The 23,094-nt window shown below is 37.3% G+C and overlaps 1 protein-coding gene across 4 annotated transcripts in view; it reads left to right on the forward strand.

The window, feature by feature from the left end:
* The window catches only part of CACNA2D1 (calcium voltage-gated channel auxiliary subunit alpha2delta 1), a 3,475,830-nt gene that overhangs the window by 1,292,165 nt on the left and 2,160,571 nt on the right, over positions 1-23,094 (forward strand). For all 4 annotated transcript variants that reach the window (XM_044088264.1, XM_044088265.1, XM_044088266.1 and 1 more), the window contains exon 4: positions 2,419-2,478. In XM_044088264.1, coding sequence (XP_043944199.1) covers positions 2,419-2,478 — 60 coding nt within the window. The remainder of the gene's footprint in view (positions 1-2,418; positions 2,479-23,094) is intronic.

Here is a 23,094-nt window from a genome sequence, read left to right on the forward strand (position 1 = left end):
CCGGGCTGTGTACTACATGAACTACAATATGAACTGGCACCTCACCTAAGTGTCATGTTTAAGCATAGCCTCACCTCAGGTTTCATGCCCACTGAGTGGCGCAGTTATCCCAATCCACAAGGGGGGATCCACCTTGGATCCCGGAAACTACCGTCCCATCAGTCTGACAAGCCTTATCTGCAAGGCCATGGAGCGTATTATCATGGAACTTATAAACAAAGACATTGGCAACCTTCAAACACTGGACCCCACCCAGTTTGGGTTTGTGAAGGGCTGATCTTGTCTCCTGAACCTGATTGACTTCTTTGAATCAGTCTCCAGAGCCATGGACAAGGGTAAGGTGGTCCACACAGCCTATCTAGACCTTGCCAAGGCCTTTGACACCATCCCCCACTCTGGAATCATAGATAAACTTACTAAGTTGGGTATTAATCCCTATGTCACCCAATGGGTTGCTAAATGGCTTACTGATAGAACCCACACTGTAAAAGTAGCCGACTCCAAATCCAGCTCCAGACAAGTGACAAGTGGAGTACCTCAGGTTTCAGTCCTGGGGCCGCTCTTGTTTGGCATCTACTTCTCTGAAGTACAGGTCAACACTAAGGGACTCTGGCTAACAAAGTTTGCAGATGACTGCAAACTGGGAGCCATTATTGAATCCCCAAAAGGGCCTTACAGAAACAGATGCTTGGTGCCAGAGCCATGGGCTCAAGCTCAATGCCAAGAAATGTATTGTTATCCCCTTTGGGAAAAAACATGTATCCATGAATTACCATATAGGTGGCAGTACACTAAACACAGAAAGTGTGATAAGAGACTTAGGGACACAGGTGGACAGTGGTCTCGCCTTCGATAACCATATCACCACAACAGTCAGGAAATCCTTCTATGTGGCACACCTCATCACGAAGGGCTTTTCATCCAGAAAAAAGGAGGTCATTGTCCCACTGTACTCATCCCTCATTAGACATTATAGAATACAACGCCCCATTTGGTATGTACCTCTCAAGACATCTGCAACAACTGGAAAGGCCTCAGAAATACCTCACTAAAAGAATCACAGGCCTAAAGCAGATGCCCTACGCTGACCGCCTTAAAAAACTCCAGCTATACTCTATCGCATATCGTCTACTCAGAGGCGATCTCTGCTTAACATACAAGGCCATGTCAAACCCAGAGCTGTTGGACATGCTACACTTAAAGAAATCCCAATCCCTCAGAGCTACACGCTCCAGGGATCTAAACCTTGTCATCACAATAAACAAAACATGCTGGAGGGATAGGTTCCTGACCCAGAGACTCCCCAGACTCTGGAATAGATTGCCCATACATGTCAAGCAGAGTGCCTCTTTGGACCTCTTCAAGAGGAACCTTGACGACTGGATGGGAGAAAGGATATTCACCCCAGGGATCACGTCAGTCGCCCTGCTAGACAGGGGTCCAGGAAAGTAAATAATGTGGGAAGAAATAGCCAGGGAATTGTTATGGCTAGGCTTGTATAGGCCCTAGGGCTGATAGCCTAGTACCAACCTATAAACCTATGAATCATAAGAATTTCATTCTCATGATGTTGTACTGAAGGGTAATGCAAATTTCAGCTAAGTGGTTCACTTGATTTTATTTTATACTGTTATCTAACTTTTGTGTTTATTAAAAAAGATGCATCTTTTAATGTAATGTGGATATTGTAACAGTAAATTATTAGGAAGATGTTGATATTTATATCGATCTATATCTATCCACCTATCTGTCTGCTATATAAGTAGGGAGTTGAGGATTGGCATAATGCTTAAGGTGTTTGTCTCAGAAACACAAGGTACAATGTTTAATTGTCATTTTTCAAAGGAAAATTGGCTACGCTTAAAATGGCTCACAAGAGCAGCTATCTAGTACCTACTTTTGAACCTATATACAGATAGATGTAATTATATACAGTATATGTATGATCTGAACTAGTTATTAGACTCTGTAACAGTAGTTCTTCCTGTCTGCTTTACTCCACCATTTTGTATTTAATTTCGTGTAGGGGATTATGTGCACCTTGAAAAATAGGCTGATTGCCAACTTAGAATAAATGTGTCATAAAGAATGCTAAATAAAAAAAAAATAGATAAATATATAGATATAGATGTAGATGCAGATATAGATATAATTATAGATATACATATAAATGTAAACTTTTAGAATTCAGATCTGTCATATGGTTTAATTAGCAAACCCTTTACGGTTGATACTGAACAAATACTGTCACTTTCTTTGAATATGTAAACAAATGAGACTGCGAAATACAGTAGAAAATGTTTGTCTTTGAAGAAAATTAATCAGAAAGTAAACTGTCATAACTGGGTTAGACCTGGGTGTTTTGCTTTTCTGCATACTAACTAAGAATTCACTCATACAGAATTATTTTTCTTTCAGCGCTTGGTGAAAGAAGCAGAATCATTACAAAAGCAGCACCAGTGGCAAGATGATTTAGGGGTAAGATACCAAATTTCAGTCTGTTTATTTCCCTCTGCTTCTCTCTCTCTCTCTTTCTGTCTTTCTTTCTGACTGAACTGAAATGCCTTTTTGATGTCATGGCTTCCTTTAGTGAACAACCAACTTCAATGTCAGGAGCAACAGCCAATGAACATAAAGCTTGATTGAAAGTCAATAGCACTCACTTTGTAGTTTGCTTCAAAGCTTGCTTTAGACTGATGAACAAGGACCAGATGTAGCAGTTCGTCAATACTCTTTGAACTGAAATGCCAGTGTAAACATGATAATGGTGTTACCTCCACAAATTTAAACTAATTAAATGTAGACTTTGCGAAACTCATTTTAGCACTGTATTAAGAGATTATGTTAAAAAATTTAATTTCTGCTACTTCTGATATTGGGCGCTTAGTTTTTCAATTTTTGTGAATTTTTTTTGTCTTATGTGGGTAAAATATGTGGCATATTTCCAATAGTGCACATGCCTGTTGAATTTTCATTTTTGAAGTTTCACATTTCTGGTAGTTGCTGACTTGCTTTTCATTTGCTTGCTGAATAGATAAGTGTCCCACTCGAGTAGTTTTTAACAAATTCTGACAGACTTAATTTGCTCCATCTAAGAATTCAAGCTCTTAATACTTTTGTGTAAATTGGCAACAATACAGATAGATAGAGATATATGTATTTATATACATATTATAGATCATTTTTGAGAAATATTATTGAAACATTTCAAAGCTGCTTCTCTAGTGTAACATTTTCTGTGGCTGCTACTAATGTGGTTGCCATACATGTTATTCTATTGTGATGCATTTATTATCTTAGCTTTGCCTTATTTTTTTGGTAGACTTTGCTTACTGAGCAGTACATTGATTCTAATTTTAGTCACTATAGGAAACTAGCTTTGGTGCACTGTGGAGTAAGCATAGTGGCTGGAATCCGAGTCCTAAATTTGTGATATGCACAGTATTTTACATCCAAGAACATTTATGTTTGAACACCACTAACAAGCTACTGTAGTTTATAGTGCCTTTCCTGTAAATTACTTCACGGTATGTATAACATATTACTCAAACACATCAAAAGAAAATAAATTATGCCAGCACTGAAAATATAGAATGCGCAGCTTCAGGTCAGTCACTGCTTGCCTTCAGCTACAATTTTGTAGTACAGTCAAACTGCCAAAGAATGTAATATCAGTAGACCTGCATGTTTTGGTTTCATCTGCCTGATCGAGTCCATGGCTATTGCTGCTAAAATTAGTTTCTGCATCTGATAACTTTCTCATTTTATGGCAAACTGAGGTATCAATTGGGGAATGTTGTATCTTTCATAATGACCACAAAATCCACTGTTGTTGCCAAAGAAATTGAGAAGAATAAAGAGCGGTTGAGACATCAAGATATCAAAGACGCAAGCGTGGTAGAACAGAGACACATTCTAATAGTTTTATCTCTGAACAGTTCTTTCTTGTGAGTTACTGGTGCATGGTGTTTCCCCTGTGGTGGCAACAACAGTGAACAATAATGGAATGGCTGGAAATCTTGACAGAGGAAATGGTCAGAAAGAAGAAATGGTGAATAAAAAGAGGTGAAAGTGACTTTTTATCTGGGATTCTCAACTGCTAGGAGGATAGAAATTCTGAGTCAGCTCACCAGCACGTTAGGTTGCTCTTTGGATATATGACTTGAAACAAAACTGAATTAATTCTTAGCCCCATGGGGACAGATGTATGAGAATGGAAAATGTATGTTGCTGTCCATCTTTGAACTAAATGCCTTTCTAGGATGGAGATAATATTTATGTACTAGAAGTTTGGAAAACCAGTGAGGGTATTTAAGCAAAGAAATACATTTGGCAACATTCTTTGAGGAACTCTGTGCCATATGTTTCAGCATATGTTTGAAAACTATTGCCATGCCTAGAGTTTGGATTTAATTGGACCTGAGAATCCATCTCATGTGATGTGATATAGGTCTGCATTGATATAATAGTCTGCATCTGTCTGGAAAGGGAATCAGAATCTTATATGACAGATTCCAACATTTCATCAGTCTGGATTTAAGCTACACAAGGGAAGAGGAAGAAATAAAAAAGCAGCAAATAAATGTTGGCTTTCCTGTTAGAATATAAAAGCAGATAATGATGTGAACGATGTTCATGAGAATAACATGAAAAGACTAGTATTAAATGGGAAATCATTCTCATTATCAATACTGATAAAGCAAAAAGGCAAGAAAATGTACATTTTAAGACAGCATGAGTCACTGACCAGTGTCTGTTCAGAAAATAGCCTGGTCCACCCTCTAATGACAGACGCATGCCTGGATTTTATTATATTAATAGAAAGATAGTATTAGGAAACCATTATTTGCTTGTATACAGATTTGTAAACACAATTTATTGGTGAGTCAAGGAAGAAAAAATAAAAAAGAGTAGGAGTCATAGCTCTCAACCGTCCAGATTTTTGCCTCATATTTTCAATCTGTTTTGCTGACCAATCTCTTGCAAATTTATGAGGACTAAAGTCAGAAAATATTGACAGACGTACATTTGAGTTTCAGATTTTATACCCTTCAGAAAATTCAGGATAATGCTAAACCTGTTAGTCTATCAATCTTCTACAATTGAAACAGCAATATTTAAAAACTGTCCCTATTTTTGGGCCTTTGTCCCCCTATTATTTATGGCTTTGTCCAGACTTCTTGCTCTAAGAGGTTGAGAGATATGGCGGGAGTACAAACATAAAAAAATGCAAAATGTGGAGGAATTGAGGCCTTCTATGCCACACATAAACTGGAAATGACAAAAGAACCTCTACAATGGTCAACACATCCCCTCCTCATTAACAAAAGCAGAGGTAATCCAGAGGGTTTCAAGTGAAGTTTGGTATGCCACCTTTGATCCAGCAAGTGACAGGACTAACAAAAAACAGAGTACAAAGGATTAGTCCACAGAAATCACTTTAACTAGCAGATGTAGGAAACTGTCTCTCCAATAACCATCATGGCATCTTTATTCCTCTCAACGGGAGGTTATGAGAGAGAACTAGTCTCTTAGATCTGCTAGCTAAAGTGATTTTGTCTGGACTAATCCTTTGAGCTCTGTCTCTTCATTAATAAAGTGATAAAAAACATTATAGATGACATCTTTTGGATGCCAGAAAAATGGAATCCATTGTTGATGAAACATTTAAAAATGAAAGATGTTAAGAGGACCAATGTGATGCCTCTGTGTCTGAGATAAGGGGCTTTTCTTATGCTACAAATGTAGTATGGGAGGTCATAGACTGTTAATGCTAAAACCTGTGAGAGAGAAAGAACAGCTTTGAAGTTGGAGTCCTGAAATGTCTTTGGGCTACTAGGTGTCAGTTGAGGAAGTGAACAACCATTTAGATATAAGTTATCACCAAATAGTGTGGCTCATAATAAACTAAATTTTGATTTATAAAAAATAGTTGTTTTATACTTCAGGAAGTCAGAATTTGGAAAAATGGGAAAGTGCCTTAGGAAATCTCTGGCATGCAGGCATGAAGGTAAAGTCAAAGAATATTGAGCAAACACATAAACTGTATTCACAGAAAAAAAAATTATTGCAGGAAATGGATGCTGAAATAAAAAAGGAAATAAAGTAATTTGATTCTCATATGAAGTGACATCAAATGTTAGAAAATCTCACATCTTTAAGGAAGAGGAAATATAATAGATAATAAAAGGATAAGCAACACTACACACTAAAGCAGAAATAAGCAGAAAAAAAATAAATAACATTAGAGAAGCCAGAGGGATGAGATTTTTTATGGAGAGATTTTGGAGCAAAGAAAGACAGAATGAGGGAAAATTAATCATAGAAAATATGAGTGAATATACAAAGATGATATAAAATACTGGCTAATAAATTAATACACTTTTGTATACTTCAGAAAAGAAAGAAAATGAAATTTTTCATTTCTAATGTGTAAAAGTAGTGGGCATAAATTGCTTAATCCAAGAAATAAAATAGATAATAAAAGTACTTCAAAAAGTGAAGGCCTACCTGTATGTAGCCTGGAGGGATTCATTGTCTAATTCTTAGACAGTTGTGGAGGAGATTGTTAAGACAAGTAACTTCTTTATAGGTGGTGGGATTAAAGCAATATTCCAGAAGACCAGGGAAGGAAAAGTTGTAAATTCTGTTCACAAGGGAGGAAACAGGAATATGGAAGAAGGAGCTGACTTGTGAATTTAGTTCTGGTTATAAACAAAATTATAAAATTGCTGCTGAACTATAGATTTGTGTAAATATTTGGAAGCTAGCCAAAAGTAGCATTGACTCATAGTATGTAGTTCATGCCAGAAAGACATGCTATATTTCTTTGTGTCGATAAGCAGGGGGAAAAAAACAATAACAAACAAGCAATTATTTTCTATACAGACTTTAGAAAGGCATGTAAGCAACATGTGCCTTTTTTGCTAATAACACAAACATATTTAACAAGGCAAATACAAAAAGGTGTAAAACTACAGAAGAGACTTGGTAAAATTTGAGGAATGGTTTAGTATGAGTAAGCTTCAATTCAGAACAAAAATTTGATGAATACATGTTGAAAGAAATAACTCAAGGAAGGAGCACAAGGACACATGACTATAGTTTAATTACCAGGAGAAACAAAGCTTGAACTGGAGCTCAAGGAACTCAGAACACATGGTCTCATGTTAAACAGACAAGGTGACAAATCAGTACATGGGATACTGGGAACCTTAAGGAAAGACAGCACCAGAAGAACTTAAATCATTCCCCCTATTTTCATAGTAGGTAAATCCCATCTTCAAATGTCCTGTATGCATACCTCGTCTTATCACTTTTATTTATTTATTTATTTTACATTTGTTGATTGGGAAAGTCCAGCTGGACACATGATACTACTACAAACTATTAACTATGTACTATACTGAGAATAACACATTTCTAGTACAATTGTGGTATGCAGCAGACTTGAATTATGTAGATATAAATGAATTTTTGGGTACAATATTTGCAGCTTGGTAGGAAAATGAGGTTTATGGCTATAGTTGTTGCTTGTATATTTGTCTTTACCCAGGGGTGTTACAGGATCATAGCCAGTTGTTTGTAAGGCGGGATTTTAGGAGTTTTTTGAATTGTGTATTGTAGGTGTTGGATGTAAGCGTGGCTGGTAGTGAGTTCCAGAGTTTGGAGATGTGGTAACTAAAGAGAGATTTCTCTGCTTCATTTTTATATTTGACTCTCCAAAGCAAAAAACACAGCATCAATGGGACCAGACGGTGTCCCGGGCTGTGTCCTACATGAACTCCAAGAAGAGCTAAACCCAAACATAAAACTACTGTTCAATTTCAGCCTTACTACAGGATATGTGCCCAAAGAGTGGCGTACAGCAACAGTGGTCCCTCTCCATAAAGGTGGTGCCTCAACGGATCCTGGAAACTATCGCCCCATAAGCCTGACTAGCTTGGTCTGCAAAGCTATGGAAAGGATCATCATGGACCTCATAAATAAAGATATTGGGGACCTACAGACACTGGATCCTACCCAGTTCGGCTTTGTTAAGGGCAGATCCTGCCTCTTAAACCTGGTTGATTTCTTTGAAACAGTCACCAAGGCCATTGACGAGGGAAGGTGGTCCACACAGCCTACCTGGACCTCGCAAAAGCCTTCGATACAATACCCCACTCGGGCATTATAGATAAGCTCACCAGCTTAAATATAAACCCCTATGTCACTAGATGGATTGCAAACTGGCTCAAGGACAGAACCCACATGGTTAGAATTTCTGGAGCCATGTCAGACTCCAAACCAGTTACAAGTGGTGTCCCACAAGGCTCAGTCCTGGGACCTCTCTTGTTCGGTATATATTTCTCAGAGGTACAGGCCAACACGGAAGGACTGTGGCTGACCAAGTTCGCAGATGACTGCAAACTGGGCGCCATAATCGACTCTCCAGCCGACACAAGCATCCTCCAAAAGGGTCTCATAGAAACAGACAACTGGTGCCAGAGCCATGGCCTCAAGCTAAATGCCAAAAAGTGTATAGTCATCCCCTTTGGCAAAAACAAAGTGCTCACAATTTACCACATACGTGGTAATCCATTAAGTACAGAAGAAGTAATTAGGGACCTGGGGACCCAAGTTGATAGCAATCTCTCATTTGACAACCACGTGGCCAAAGTGGTTAGAAAAACATTTTATACAGCCCACCTAATCATGAAGGGATTCACATCTAGATCAGGGGAGGTCATCGTGCCTCTTTACTCATCCCTCATCAGGCCCATAATTGAGTACAATGCCCCTTTTGGGATGTACCTTACCAGACACCTGCAGCAACTGGAAAGATCCCAAAAGTACCTCACCAAGAGGATCAAAGGGCAAAAAAAGATGCCATATGCTGCCCGGTTAAAGAAACTCCAGCTCTACTCAGTGGCATACCGCCTGTTCAGAGGCGATCTGTGCCTGACGTATAAAGCCATGTCCCACCCGGAATTAATGGACATGCTGCACCTCAGAAAATCCAAATCCCATCGAGCTATGCGCTCGAGAGACTTGAACCTCAGCACTGAAATAAATAGGACATGCTGGAGGGACAGATTCATAACCCAGAGGCTCCCTTCACTCTGGAATAAAATCCCAGTCCAGGTTAGGCAGAGTCCCTCACTGACTCTCTTCAAGAGGAATCTTGATGAGTGGATGGGAGATCATAGGTTTACCCCGGGTATCACTTCTGTGTCACTGTTAGACAGAGGCACAGTATACTAACCTCGAAAAAGGGCATAGCAAAAGAAATTTAAAATGGGAGGCGAAAGCCAAACACATTCTGGCTAGGCTTATAAATGCCCTAGGGCAGATAGCCTAGTATGAACCTATGAACCTATGACTTCTAGAAGATTAAGGGTGCTAGATCTCAAAGCTCTTGTTGTGGTGTGAGGTTGTATGAGATGTTGGAGGGTAGGGATTTTGTTTGGGTAGTAGTAAAGCTTATGTGCTAGTGTGAGTTAATTGAGTTGGAGTAATAGCGGGAGTTCTATCCAGTTTAGCTTTTTGAGGGAGGTGCAATGATGTTTCCTATGTGAAAATGCTGTAGCGAATCTAGCTATCTTATTGTAGCAGGATTCTAGTTTGTTTGGGTCAGATTTACAAAGGTTGGTTAGGACTGGGGATGCATAAAGGAGCATAGATAGCATATGTATCCTGGCTATAGTGCTTCTGGATTGGTTTATGAGAAATTGTTTGTTACAATAGAGTAGGTCGAGCTTTATGTGGACTTTCTTGATAGTTTGGGCAGTGTGCAGGTCAAATCTTAGGTTGTTATCTATTTCAATGCCTCTGGCTATAGTGCTTCTGGATTGGTTTATGAGAAATTGTTTGTTACGATAGAGTAGGCCGAGCTTTATGTGGACTTTCTTGATAGTTTGGGCAGTGTGCAGGTCAAATCTTAGGTTGTTATCTATTTCAATGCCTAAGAGTTTGGTGTGGGTAGTTGGGGTGATTACAATTTTGTTATTAGAGGTTATTGTAAAGTTATCTGTTGTGGGGAGGGTTCTATGAGAGGAAAATAGCAGCAATTGTGTTTTATTTGGGTTAAGAATAAGCTGTTAGTGGACCAGGTTTCTGCTTGCGAGAAGGATTTGTGTGTTAGTGACTGGAGATGATGTAGAGTGAGGGCAGCACATATGATTGTGGTATCACCTGCGTATTGAATAACTGAGGCACTTGGGGTGGAGGATGGGAGTTGATTGGTGAATAGTGTGAAGAGCAATGGCCCTAGGATGGACCCTTGAGGGAATCTTAATGATACAGGTAGGAGGGGGGAATAGTTGGTTTAGCCATTTTACTGCCTGGTGCTGACCTGATAGATAGCTTTTCATCCATGTGATGGAAGAGGAACTAAGGTTTAAGGCAGAGAGAGAGGTGAGAAGTCTATTGTGATTAACCATATCAAAAGCCTTGGATAGGTCTAAAAATATGGCTCAGATGAGTTTTCCGTTATTTCTGTGGTAATTAATGGTATTAGTGAATGATATAAGTGCAGTGGATGTACTGTGGAAGGGCCTAAAGCTATGCTGGTTTTGAGATAGCAATTTGTTTTTTAGGAGATAATTCATAAGTTGAGTGTGTATGACCCTTTCTAGAATCTGAATAGCAGCATTCTTAAAATGCCAACAACAGTGGTGCGTTTGCTCCAGGAAGCATACATGGCGAGATAGGAAAGGTCTAATATTTAAAGCTTTGATGAATAGAGACAGAGTGAGACTATGACAGAAAACAATAATTCAATGGAAATTACAGAATCCTGAGGGATACTGTTTTCATTAAAAAAGGAGAAAACATGATTACATAATTTGAGGATATGATATGAAGACTTTGAAAAGATAATACATATTTTTAAAGAGATTTTAGTAGAGTATAGGAACAGACTTTCTGAGGCAGAATTAATGAGACCACTGTAAATCTGTAAGCCACTTCTATTTATGGTAAGAAAATAACTTGTTGGTTTTGTATAATGCACAGCTTATCTAACAGGCAGAACAAATACTGCTATAGTGTATAGCTCCTTAATAATATGAATATTTTAGTCCTAACTGTATGGAAATCATCCCACTTTATACACAACAGTGTACATGGCTAGGCTTATGTATATGGATAGGCTTATAAAGGCCCTGGTAGTCGTTAGCCTAATATGTAACTATGTATATAGTTAATAAATAAAAATGTTTTAAGAAATAAACTGCTTTAAAATTATGCAGCTTTAAGACAGTGTTTAAGATAATGATGAGATATGATTTAAAATTAAGGCTGAACTTGCCATTTATGGTTGAGGTGACATTATGTACATATTTAGAGAAATACTGGATTGGGGGTAATGTGCCTGTCTCATGGCATGGCATGGCATGGCTGTGGGGACAAATAGTTTGTAGACAGCCAAGGTCACACTGCAGCAACTAAATAGGTAGGCGGCTTAATGTTACTTTCTATGAAAGGACAAGTGACCAGCCTCAGAAATGGATACATTGTGATGCAAAAGGATGTTGCAAAAGTAGAAAAGAGCCTTCAGTAATAGCAAGTCCATATATTCTATGCCACGGATGGGGATAGTGCATTGCTCATTATTTGGTTTAATGAATGGCTGAAGATGTTGTATGGATCTGAGGAGTCTGGCTTCATTTAGTTAAAGAGATGTAAACCTTTAGTGGCTTGAGTATCTGTTTGCTTCCTAGATGTGAAATAGAGAAGTAACTGAAAGATTTAAATGTCTAATTGAAGTAACCAAGGAAAGAGGTGCAGAAACACATCTCCAAAATAGCATCCTCTGTGCCCAGCACATTAACAATAGCAATTTAAACCCCAGCAGCAGAAACAAGTACAGAATAATAATAAAAGTAAATGAGGAAAAAGCAAAATAGCTTTCATTGTGATCGGTATCATGACGTTTGCACTGGCAGCATGTTCAGTAAGATAAAAGAGATGTTTCTGTCCACACAAAATGTCTCCCATTTATCCTGTAGAGTGCCCAGGCATTCCTATGTAAGCTGAGAGACATACTCCCAATAATGAGTCTTTAGTCTGCTTGGGGCCTTCTCCCAGTGGGCTATGCTTGACACATTTCCCATGGGAGGTGCCTAAGGGGCATTCTCACAATGTACCCAAACTACCTAACTACCTCACCTGGCCATTTTTAAATTAAAAGAGCAGTGACTACAGTCCTAGGTACTTCCTGATTACTGATCTCTGCATTCCATTGTGAAGAGTTAACCCAGCTGTCATGTGAAAATACTTCATTTCCACCATTTGTAACCAGGATGTTATCCTTTCAGTCAATACATAGAACTCATGATCAATAACAGTGAGTCCAACTGTCATGAGTAGGAACCTGATTTCCACAATATACAACCACGTTATCTTCCTTTCTGTCACTGCCCAGACCTCATGACCAGTTTTTTCTGACGGAAACTCATTTCCACTGTATGTAACTATGGTTTCAACCTTTCTATAACTATCCAGAGCATCATAATCAATAACAGTGGGCCCAGCTGTACTTTAAAAAAACTTCATTTCCACCATGATTTTATCCTTTCTGTTACTACCCCGAGCTCATGACTAACGACAGTGGCATAGCTCTCTTATGACGGAATCTCATTTCCACCATTTGTACCCATGGTTTCATCCTTTCTGTCAATAGCTGGAGCCATGACTGTAACTAAGAAAGAGCATGCAGACTAACTGGTAAACTGTAAACTCAGTCATGTGACTCACTTGATACTTCATCTTCAGATTTTAATACAAATCTTGTAGTATTGTAAATGAATAGCATCCAGTTCCTTTCTAACCTCACTTGTGAACAAACTTCCCTTGACACATAATCATCCCCACTTGATATAGATGCTTTCCCCTCTCTACCTGGAGGAATTCAAACTTATCTGGGAGAGAAACATTAGCTTTGATTTGGAAGTATGGATGTTTACTGAAACAATTTCACACTAAGCTGTGGATTCCAGCAATGCACTGTATATGCTAGTCACTAGACACAAAGGGCAGCATTTGAAAACAACAAAGATTCAAACCTCGCACCCCAATCTAGAAATAGCTATTCATTGATATCCAGTCAATAAAAGTCACAAATACCCTGAGTAGAGTTGTATATCCACTTCCAGTCTATTCAACATAGTGCCAAAAATGCAGACACAACTCTTACTCACTAAATACAGGGAACAGGTGTCAGGCAGCAGTGGCGCAGAGGCACTCTACCTTTTTACCGCTTCACATGAAATACTGTTTTGTGGTGATATGCCTTCTCTGAGTCCAAAGGAATCGTACAACCAGCTTCACAGTCCCCTCCCCCTCTCTAGGAACTGTCACCAGTATCCAAAACTATACCAAATTACTATACGAACATTTGTATAGATGCATGGAATCAGGAATACCAGACAGGACTAAATCATCCTCCGCAAGGAACAGTAAACCAGTCTGGCGGACATCTGCAATAAATAAACTCTATAACAGGACCAAGAAGGAGGAGATGCCCAATTGAAAGCAACCTATCCTTAGCCTAAACAAGCAAATAAGAGCACTAGTGAAATCCTCCAAGGCAAACTTTGAGTCCAAATTGGCCACATCTACTAAAGACAATCATAAGGCCTTCTTCACATATATCTGTAATCTCAAAGGTAGCACCCAGATCTGTTCAGAACTGGTGGTCAAGGACACCACATATACAAATGCCGTAGATATAGCAAACTTGCTGGCTGACAGATTCGGCAAAAATGCCACCCCTCTGTCCCACCCATCAGTAAATCAAGACATTCCCAGCACATGCTCCCTTCGCCTTATGTCTAGGGATCAAGTTATCACTGCTCTCTCAAAGGCAAAAAAATACAGCCTCCATAGGACCTGATAACATCCCATGCTGCATCCTACATGAACTCAGGCAGGAACTTGCAGCACCATTAGGCTCCCTATTCAACCAAAGCTTGAGTACCAGTTTTGTCCCAGCTGAGTGGAGGACAGCCACAGTCATCCTTTTACATAAAGGTGGAATGTCCACAGAGAAATTATAGACCCATCAGCCTAACTAGCCTGATCTGCAAGGCCATGGAACAGATTATCATGGACCTCGTTAACAAGGACATTGGCAACCTCCAAACACTTGATCCCACACAATTTGGCTTCATCAAGGGGAAGTCGTGTCTGTTAAATTTGGTCAAATATTTTGAGACAATCATCAAAGCCATGGATGGGGGCAAGACAGTATACACCACCTACCTTGATCTGGCCAAAGCCTTCAACACTATTCTCCACTTGGGCATAATAGATAAACTCTCTCAACTAGGCATCAATCCATATGTTACCAGATGGGTAGCCAACTGGCTCACTGATAGAACCCACCTAGTCAAAATAGGGGAAGCCACCTCATGCAGTACACCTGTATCGACTGGCATACCCCAAGGTTCAGCCTTGGGGCCTCTGTTATTTGGGATATACTTTTCTGAGGTACAGGCCAAAGCCACTGAGCTATGGCTGACCAAGTTTGCAGATGACTGTAAGTTGGGAGCTGTTATCAATTCCCCTTAGTGACGTGGACATCCTTCAAGAGGGTCTCACCCAAACAAATGACTGGTGTCAGAAACATGGCTTCAAGCTGAATACAAAAAAATGCATTATCATCCCCTTTGGGGAGAGAGATGTCCCCCAAAATGATCACATTAATAACAACATCCTAAGCATGCAGTCAGTCATGAGGGATTTGGGAACCCAGATTGAAAGCAGCCTGACTTTTGACCACCATGTTGCCTCCATTGTACGGAAAGCTTTCTAATGGCCCATCTCATAATTAAGGGTATCTTATCCAGGGACAAGGAGGTCATAACATCCCTGTACTCTTCCTTATAAGGCTGTTTATTGAGTACAATGCCCCATTCAGCATGTACCTTGCAAAGCACTTGCAGCAGCAGCTGGAAGGACCGCAGAGTTTCCTCACCAGGAGAATCCAGGGCCTCAAAAATCTATCATACACAGATAGACCAAAAGCCCTATCCCTCTACTCTGTTCCATACAGACTCCTCAGAGGTGACCTCTGTCTGGCATACAAGGTGATCTTGGACTCCACCTTGTTGGGACTGCTGCACATCTGCAAGTCAAGCTCCACTGTAGTAACCCACACACACAGCCTCAGACTGGTCTGTGACATTAATAGGACTTGCTGGCAGGACAGATTTGTGTCCCAGAGACTTCCCCATCTATGGAATAGACTCCCTGTCCATGTCAAGCAGACTACCTCTTTACCCCTTTTTAAGTGCAATCTGGACAACTGGATAGGAAATAGAAAATACATTAGTGGGATTCCACCTGTGTCCCTGCTGGACAGGGGCATCGGGTGCTGATTTGTGTATGCATGGGCTAAACTCTTGGCTAGACCTATAAGGGCCTCGTTGCCAATAGCCTAGTAACTTCCTATGATCCTATGATTCTATAAGTACATATACATAGTAATGGTAAATTAACATGAAACCTTCAATGCATCTTCAAAGGCAAAGTGGCAATTTACTGTTCCATGGCCTACATTGTTCCTTCTGAATCAGAGACTTGACTTTTCAATATATTTTTTTTTTTTTAGTTCCCTGACATTTACTTTCCTGTGGAGGCTGAGATCTTTTTTCTCATCTTTTGAAAATAGGAACTACTATGCCAGAGATAATTTATTGCATGTATTTATGTATTTGTTTATTTAGATTTGATTCCCTGCCATACCCAACTGGAAGGTTCCATTTTGTGGAAAAAAAGCTCTGAAGGAGGGAATACTACTAGAAATAATTTGAAATACTGTTACACTGTATCATAATAAACTGAAAACATAAAAAATATCATCACTAAATCAGACCTCGTATATTACAAGGGTTTCAAACTACCAGCCTTTTGGACTCTTTCTACAAGTGAACACATGAAATCTTGACCACAAAACTTTTCCAAACATTTATTTACGTAATTATTTTAAACAAAACATAGCAATTAAATAGAGAAAGGATGCTACGTTATGTAGATGGGTGGAAAATTGGAGTTAAAACTTCCTGTTACATGTAGTAGCAAAGTTGATTTTTGCATTTTTAGTACATATTTTATTTTTGGTATTAAATGAATTAACTGTAATCAAGCATTGTGGACAGGGGCTGTATTGTTTCCTCTACTATATAACCATACGTGGCTATAAGTTGAAATGCAAAAATCAGTTTTTGCATATATAATAATATCCAACTTAAAACAAGGTAAAAAAAAAATTTTTTTTGGGGGGGGGTGGAGCTCTGTCATTAAAATAGCAAAGTAAAAAGAAATAGAAGGCAGTTGTTCATGCATTAAGATATTCTATTGTAACCATTTTAAATTATGAGAACTGCAACTCTGCATTCTGAAACACTGTGAATAAATATGCAGAAATTAATTTTGTTTAATATATTAAGTCCAAGATAAATGAGAGCTAAAGAGATATCAGAGATAGTATATATAAGTACAGGGGGTGTAGGGGTATAAGGGCCCTGCTCCATCAAAAAATGGCTTACAAGAAGAAGATAGTATTTCGACATGTATTCTTCTCTTTTAGGCTTGCTGTTTAGCCTTTATAATTCCGGAATATGTAATCACAGGTCTTAAAATTACATCAGGGAACCACGTTCTACAGATATTGCACTTGTTTGGGGTTTGACGTTGAAGCTGGTATTTCTTAAAAATGTTGTGGCTTTCTTTCTTGAATGATTGCAGTACATATGCATATTTGTGTTTCACTGTATCATGGTGCCTTTCAGAACAATTAAGTTTGAACATTCTCTAAAAATGATTTGTGCATTGTTATTGTGTGCAACTGAAAGCCAGGAAGAAATATATTTTATGCAGTGTACTACAACTTTCCCTCACAAGTGTTGTTTTGTTGACAGATACACATTTATATAGCTTCTTTGTAAGAAAGATTCACATATTTCATACTAAGAAGGTTTTGTATCCTTTTTTTCAATTGTCGTTTCTTGAAACATTTGTCTACATTTCCGTTTTTTGTCTCACTGTGTCAGCCTGCTTGTCAAAATATGTCAGTAGGTGACATCTTTTAAAAATGATTTTGCTGTCTAAACCTCTTAGTGAAACTGAAAACTTATTATTTTAGTCAAAAGCAGGAAGGAATGTATCAGGTGGAACTGCTACTTTATGGTGATGTTTTGCTACCAGATATATAATTATGTCTGTTATCCATCTCCTGGATACATAATACCTCAAAAATATAAGAGCCACTGTTGTGTCTGATACACATTAATGGAGTGTGCCTGTGGGGTTTGTAATGTATAGAATTTAAAATGATTGTGTATAGTTTGGTTTTTGCAACACCTGCAGTTGTTTCTTGCCATTTGACAAGCAAGTTACACTTTAGAGTAAAACTAGCTTACACACTGAATATGATGATGATGATGATGATTATTATTATTATTATTATTATTATTATTATTATTATTATTATTATTATTATCATAATTATTATTATTATCATTGTTATATGGGTCTGTATGACTAAGCTTTGTCTTTCTTTCACTCATTGGGGCCCAGTTAAGTGGACTCAACGTCATTCAGACTGTGAGGCATTTGAGTTTTAGACTCCAATGTATAGGTTGGAGTATAGAGCAAAAAGTACAGAAGTCAGTATGGAACGTATTCCATGAGACAAGCATGCTTAATGAATGGCATGGAAAAAATAAGCTGAAGTAGGATCAACAGTTACTTTGTATATGTTGTAATATAAAGGTGTAGCTTAATGCTTAACGCAAATGTTTTACCATGATGTGGTGGATTGTTCCAGAATGGTTTGTAAGAATGATGTAAGTAGTTGTAAACAAAGCTGTTTCTATAAAAGATTATATGTTATTTAGCTGATTCTAAAGAAGTAAGGAATACAACTTAAAACCACAAACTAGCTTTATTAGAATCAGTAAGAACATTTCTTGCCATATACAACCCTTATTTTAATTACATTTTTCAAAGTGTCCTCACCAACAATCAGTTTAAACCCAATTAAAGTAAAATTCAGTTTAAAATCCATTAAAGGAAATTCTTCATTTAATTTCCCCATTAAGTCCATGGGACTTTGACACATCGTATTTAAGAATGCATGCAGTCTCTTTATGCAATGACATATTTTTGACTTCATTGTCATTCCTATTATCTTGCTGTTCTTGTTCTAATATGGCACATTCCAATAATGTGAAATTTGTTATTAGATGCTTTTATAATTTCTACTAGTATCTCTTTTATGCTACTATGATTTAATATCAAAACTTCTGCAGTTTTTACCCACATAAGTGAAACCATATGGATATCATAATGCATAAACAACAATCTTAGAACTGCAGATATATCTCCCAACACTCATGAGATGTCGTTTATTTTCTAAAAAAAGTATTCTTGGTATGGACTACAAGCTCCACAGAGTAATGTACCATTCTTGTGTTTTGTTTGAAGAAACTGTAATCTGTCAGTAGATATAATAAACTGGATAGAAGCTATGTTTTTACCTCTAGTAAAAGAAAAGCAAATACTTTTTAGGTATACACTTAGTCTATTGTTCATCATTAATTAAAAAGGTTCACATATTTTACCAACCCAGTTATCTTATTATTCAAAACACAGTGTAGCTTATCATAAAGCATCTGTTTTCTTCCATTTATTATTTCACAGTCAAATGGCCCTTAACTCTCTATGTAATAGTAAAGGCTTTATTTTGTTCCATCATGGTTATTTTATCATAAGCTTTCTGGACCGGATTGTAAATAGATTTAAATATAATACTTATTTTCAGATCATATATTCATGAGAGAGAAATTCTGCTTGGACTATCAGTTCTGGGAGTTATGCTGCACTAAGTGAGAATCACTGTGCATACTCTCAAAAGGTCAGGACAACTTCCTGTGAAAGAATCCAGAGGGGGAAAGTCTCAAAGGATAATAGCAGTATGCTATGGACTTTACTTCCATCTTAGCAAAACAAAAAAGAATGATTGGAATGTTTTGGAAGTAACTATTCCCTGATTATGGAGATTATGGGGCATTTGAAAAGGAAAAAAAAAAAAAACGAGAGGTGCAATGTAAGTTTTCCCTGTTATTCTGTAACTTATTTTGGTGCATGAGGTTATGTAAGAAAGGGTCTGTACCATTGCCTTTTGCTTTTTCATGAAATACAAACTGTATATTTTCTGATAATTATTGGGTACTTACTTCTTTAATATACCATAATGGTGTGTGCAAAAGGCAACTATGGTGTACCCTTTATGCCAATAGTCCCCACTTTACTTTTCACTGTCTGAATTAAGTCATACTGTTTGACTAAATGTACTTTCCAAAGATAAGGCATTGTTGTCACATTGTGAATTGTCTGGTCCTGTTCTTAGTGCTTTGTTAGTGTTCTGTTACTGCTGAAGAAGGTGCCCCTAGTTTTGCAACCAAACTTCTAAGATGTCTACAACCAAACACCTTGTGCAAACCATATCTGCTGCTGAGGGTATAGTCTCCATTGACAGAACTTTAGTACTGCCAAAAACTGTCCCAGCCAAAAAAAAAAAAAATAAAGTGCACAGAAGGGACTGATTATCAAGACTATGAAAAAATAAGGAAGGCAAAATCAGGTGTTATTTCTGAGACAAAAGCTCAAATGATTTGTAGCTAGACATACTCATGCAACAAAACAAAATATCTGACATATACTATCCTAAAAAAGAAAATTTTAAGCATTTATAGCCTTTGATAAATTTAAAAAGGGAATTATGCTCATTTTTATGAAAGTGGGTGCTACAGTGTGACCTTGACAATACTGAAAATGTTACAAATAGAAATAACTCCAAGGCACACCACTGGCTGACAAACGGCACACTTTAATATGTAAAATAAAACCAAAACACAAAAACAGTAAGTGCTTTTATGTCACTCAGAACGCTTCTTCAGACTGTATAGGATCCAAAACACAATTCAAATAAATAGAAATAATACATCACATGTCCCTTTAGTTAATTACTATCCAATCAACCCTAAAAGCTATATCACACTTCCCACCTCGCTGAGATAACCCTCCTGAATGTATGATAGAGCAAATCTATATACTAAAAAGCAATCTACTAGATATAGTATAATTTATTATATTATAAAGAACAATCTAATAAGTTTGATAAAAACACTATATTATTATCTAAAAACAAGGATTAAAAATATATAAATATAAAAATATAAATATATAAGTAAGCACATGTATATGTGTGAGAAAGGTATGTGTGAGAAAAATAATAATAATTCTCTACCAACACTTTATGAAATATAACACTATCTACTGATGTAGTTGTGTTCTAAAAAGCTCTAAAACATATAAAACTATGAGGGGCAAAAATACAAGACCCTGCGAAAATGGCTCAACCAGGGGTAACATAACAACAAGGACTAGAGGGAAGAATATACTATCAGAGAACAGAGCTAAACAGGTAAAATGCAAATACCAAAAACAACAAACAACAAACAAATGCAAAAACAAAAACAAAACAGAACAAAACAACAAGGGGGAGGAGAAACTTTATGAAAGAAAGAAAAAGAACCTGCAAACTGTGTGTTAATAAAGGACTCAAAGATGAGGTCTCGTTAGGGGTGGCATGTTCATCGATTCACTGGTCTATCCTTTAGAAAGGGTTTTAGGCATAATTTCTCATTGAGCCCATGTCCCCCTATCAGCTTGGAATCTAAGTATCCACTTATTCTCTTCTTTTTCTGTGTAATTCTTAGTGTCCCCGAATCTAACACTGGTATTGATAAGTTCTATCACTAAAAAATTAAATTTATGGCTTGTACCTTTGTTAATGGTATGTCTCGCCAAAGCATTGTGTTCATCTTCCCTCCTAATGGCATACAAATGCTCTTTCACTCTCTCCCTCAGGGATTTATTAGTCATCCCTACATCCCCCCGTTGTTGTTTCGTTGTCTTTTGTTTTTGTTTTTCATTTGCTTGTTGTTTGTTGTTTTTTGTATTTGCATTTTACCTGTTTAGCTCTGTTCTCTGATAGTATATTCTTCCCTCTAGTCCTTGTTGTTATGTTACCCCTGGTTGAGCCATTTTCATAGGATCTTGTGTGTTTTGCCCCTCATAGTTCTATATGTTTTAGAGCTTTTTAGAATACCACTACATCAATAGATAGTGTTATATGTCATAAAGTGTCGGTAGAGCATTATTATTTTTCTCACGCATATCTTTTTCACACATATACATGTGCATACTTATATATTTATATTTTTATATTTATATATATATATATATATATATATATATATATATATATATATATATATTATCCTTGTTTTTAGATAATATAGTGTTTTTATCATACTTATTAGATTGTTCTTTATAGTATAATAAATTACACTATATCTAGTAGACTGCTTTTTAGTATATAGATTTGCTCTATCGTACATTCAGGGGGGGTTATCCCAGCGAGGTGGGAAGTGTGATATAGCTTTTAGGGTTGATTGGATAGTAATTAACTAAAGGGACATGTGATGTATTATTTCTATTTATTTGAATTGTGTATTTGAATCCTATACAGTCTGAAGAAGTGTTCTGAACAATGTGAAAGCGCTTACTGTTTTTGTGTTTTGGTTTTATTTTACATATTAAAGTGTGCCGTCTTTCAGCCAGTCGTGTGCCTTGGAGTTATTTCTATTTCTGTTGATTGATTTTTTACTACAAAGGCACTTTACCCTGAGGACTACATTCATAGACTTTAATACTGAAACTGTTGTTGAAAAGCTTGAAATTAAATTAAACTATGTTTAAAAATGAACAGGCTACTCCTTTGTTAAATATCGTTTCAAATTCTAGTAGCAAACAAAAAGTATCACCTGCAGGCATATAATACTTTAAATGAGGGGAAGGGAGAGCCACATATTTGATTCTGATACTGAAATACCTGTGAAAACTATAACCACTAAAAAAGCATATTACAAATGTGATGAGTTCTCTACAGGAGTAGTAAATTCAGCCTTTGGTTATTGTGCTCTAGCAGCTTAATGAAGTGCAAAGTCTGACTTGATGTCAGGGAACTTAAGGTACTAATAGACTCAGGCAGGTGATCAAGCTTATTAAGTCACAGTATATGTGTAAAAATAAGACCTTTCACAAAAGAGCAATTACAATAGTATATATTCACTGAAATAGAAAACAATATACCATTACTCAATTAGAAGTAGAAACTGTGTATGTAAAGGTTCTTTTAGTTCCCAGGTTAACACATATGATAAATAAGGAAATATTGTCTCCAGTTTAAAGACTTGTGAAAGCAATGGACAGAATGTATTCCTTTTAATAAATCACCTTATCATGTATGAAGTAGAACTACCAAATCAACAAGTAAACATATATACTTCTATCTAACCCAGCAAAGAGGGCAATGACCATATGTACTTACAGGGCATATAAGTCTAACAACAATCAAGGAATACAGTTAGACTATCCCCAGAGGTACTAAAATAGAACTGCAGGAACAGACCATGTAGAGGTAAAGAAATTGCATAATTAAACCTTTAGACTGCAAGTTTTGCAAAGGATGGAGTAGTATCGACTAGAACTGAAGAAAAGGAATCACTTACTGAAAATGTATATTATAAAGAAAGGAAGGTAGGACATGTAAACAAAAAATAACCTGAGAGGAATTTTAAGATTTCCAACAAACTAAAATAAAAAGCCCTCAAATAGAAGACTTTTAGCAATAGCTCAATACTTAAGAAGCCATGCCTGGTTAGAGTTTTAACCCATTTCTCTCAGTGTAACACTGAAACCTAAACTAAATGAAGATGCCAGGTATTTGGAAGCTGTAAGTAAGGAAACAGGTAAAACAGAAGATATTTTTTATAGTGAGATATTCTTTGCAGAGGGAGGACAATCTAGAGAAGACAAAGAAACTATGGTGATAGTTAGCACTCACACTGAGTAAGCAGGAGAATCGCCTAGGGAGGAAAGTAAAAAATAGACGCCAGTTGCAACTAAGAGACATAATAACTTTGAGCAGATTCCTGATAATATTCCTGTCAATTCAAAATGTCAGCATCCTACATAGAA

Source organism: Protopterus annectens, chromosome 11.part0 (assembly GCF_019279795.1).
Source record: "Protopterus annectens isolate FY-2018-M chromosome 11.part0, PAN1.0, whole genome shotgun sequence".
Taxonomy (NCBI): Eukaryota; Metazoa; Chordata; order Ceratodontiformes; family Protopteridae; genus Protopterus; species Protopterus annectens.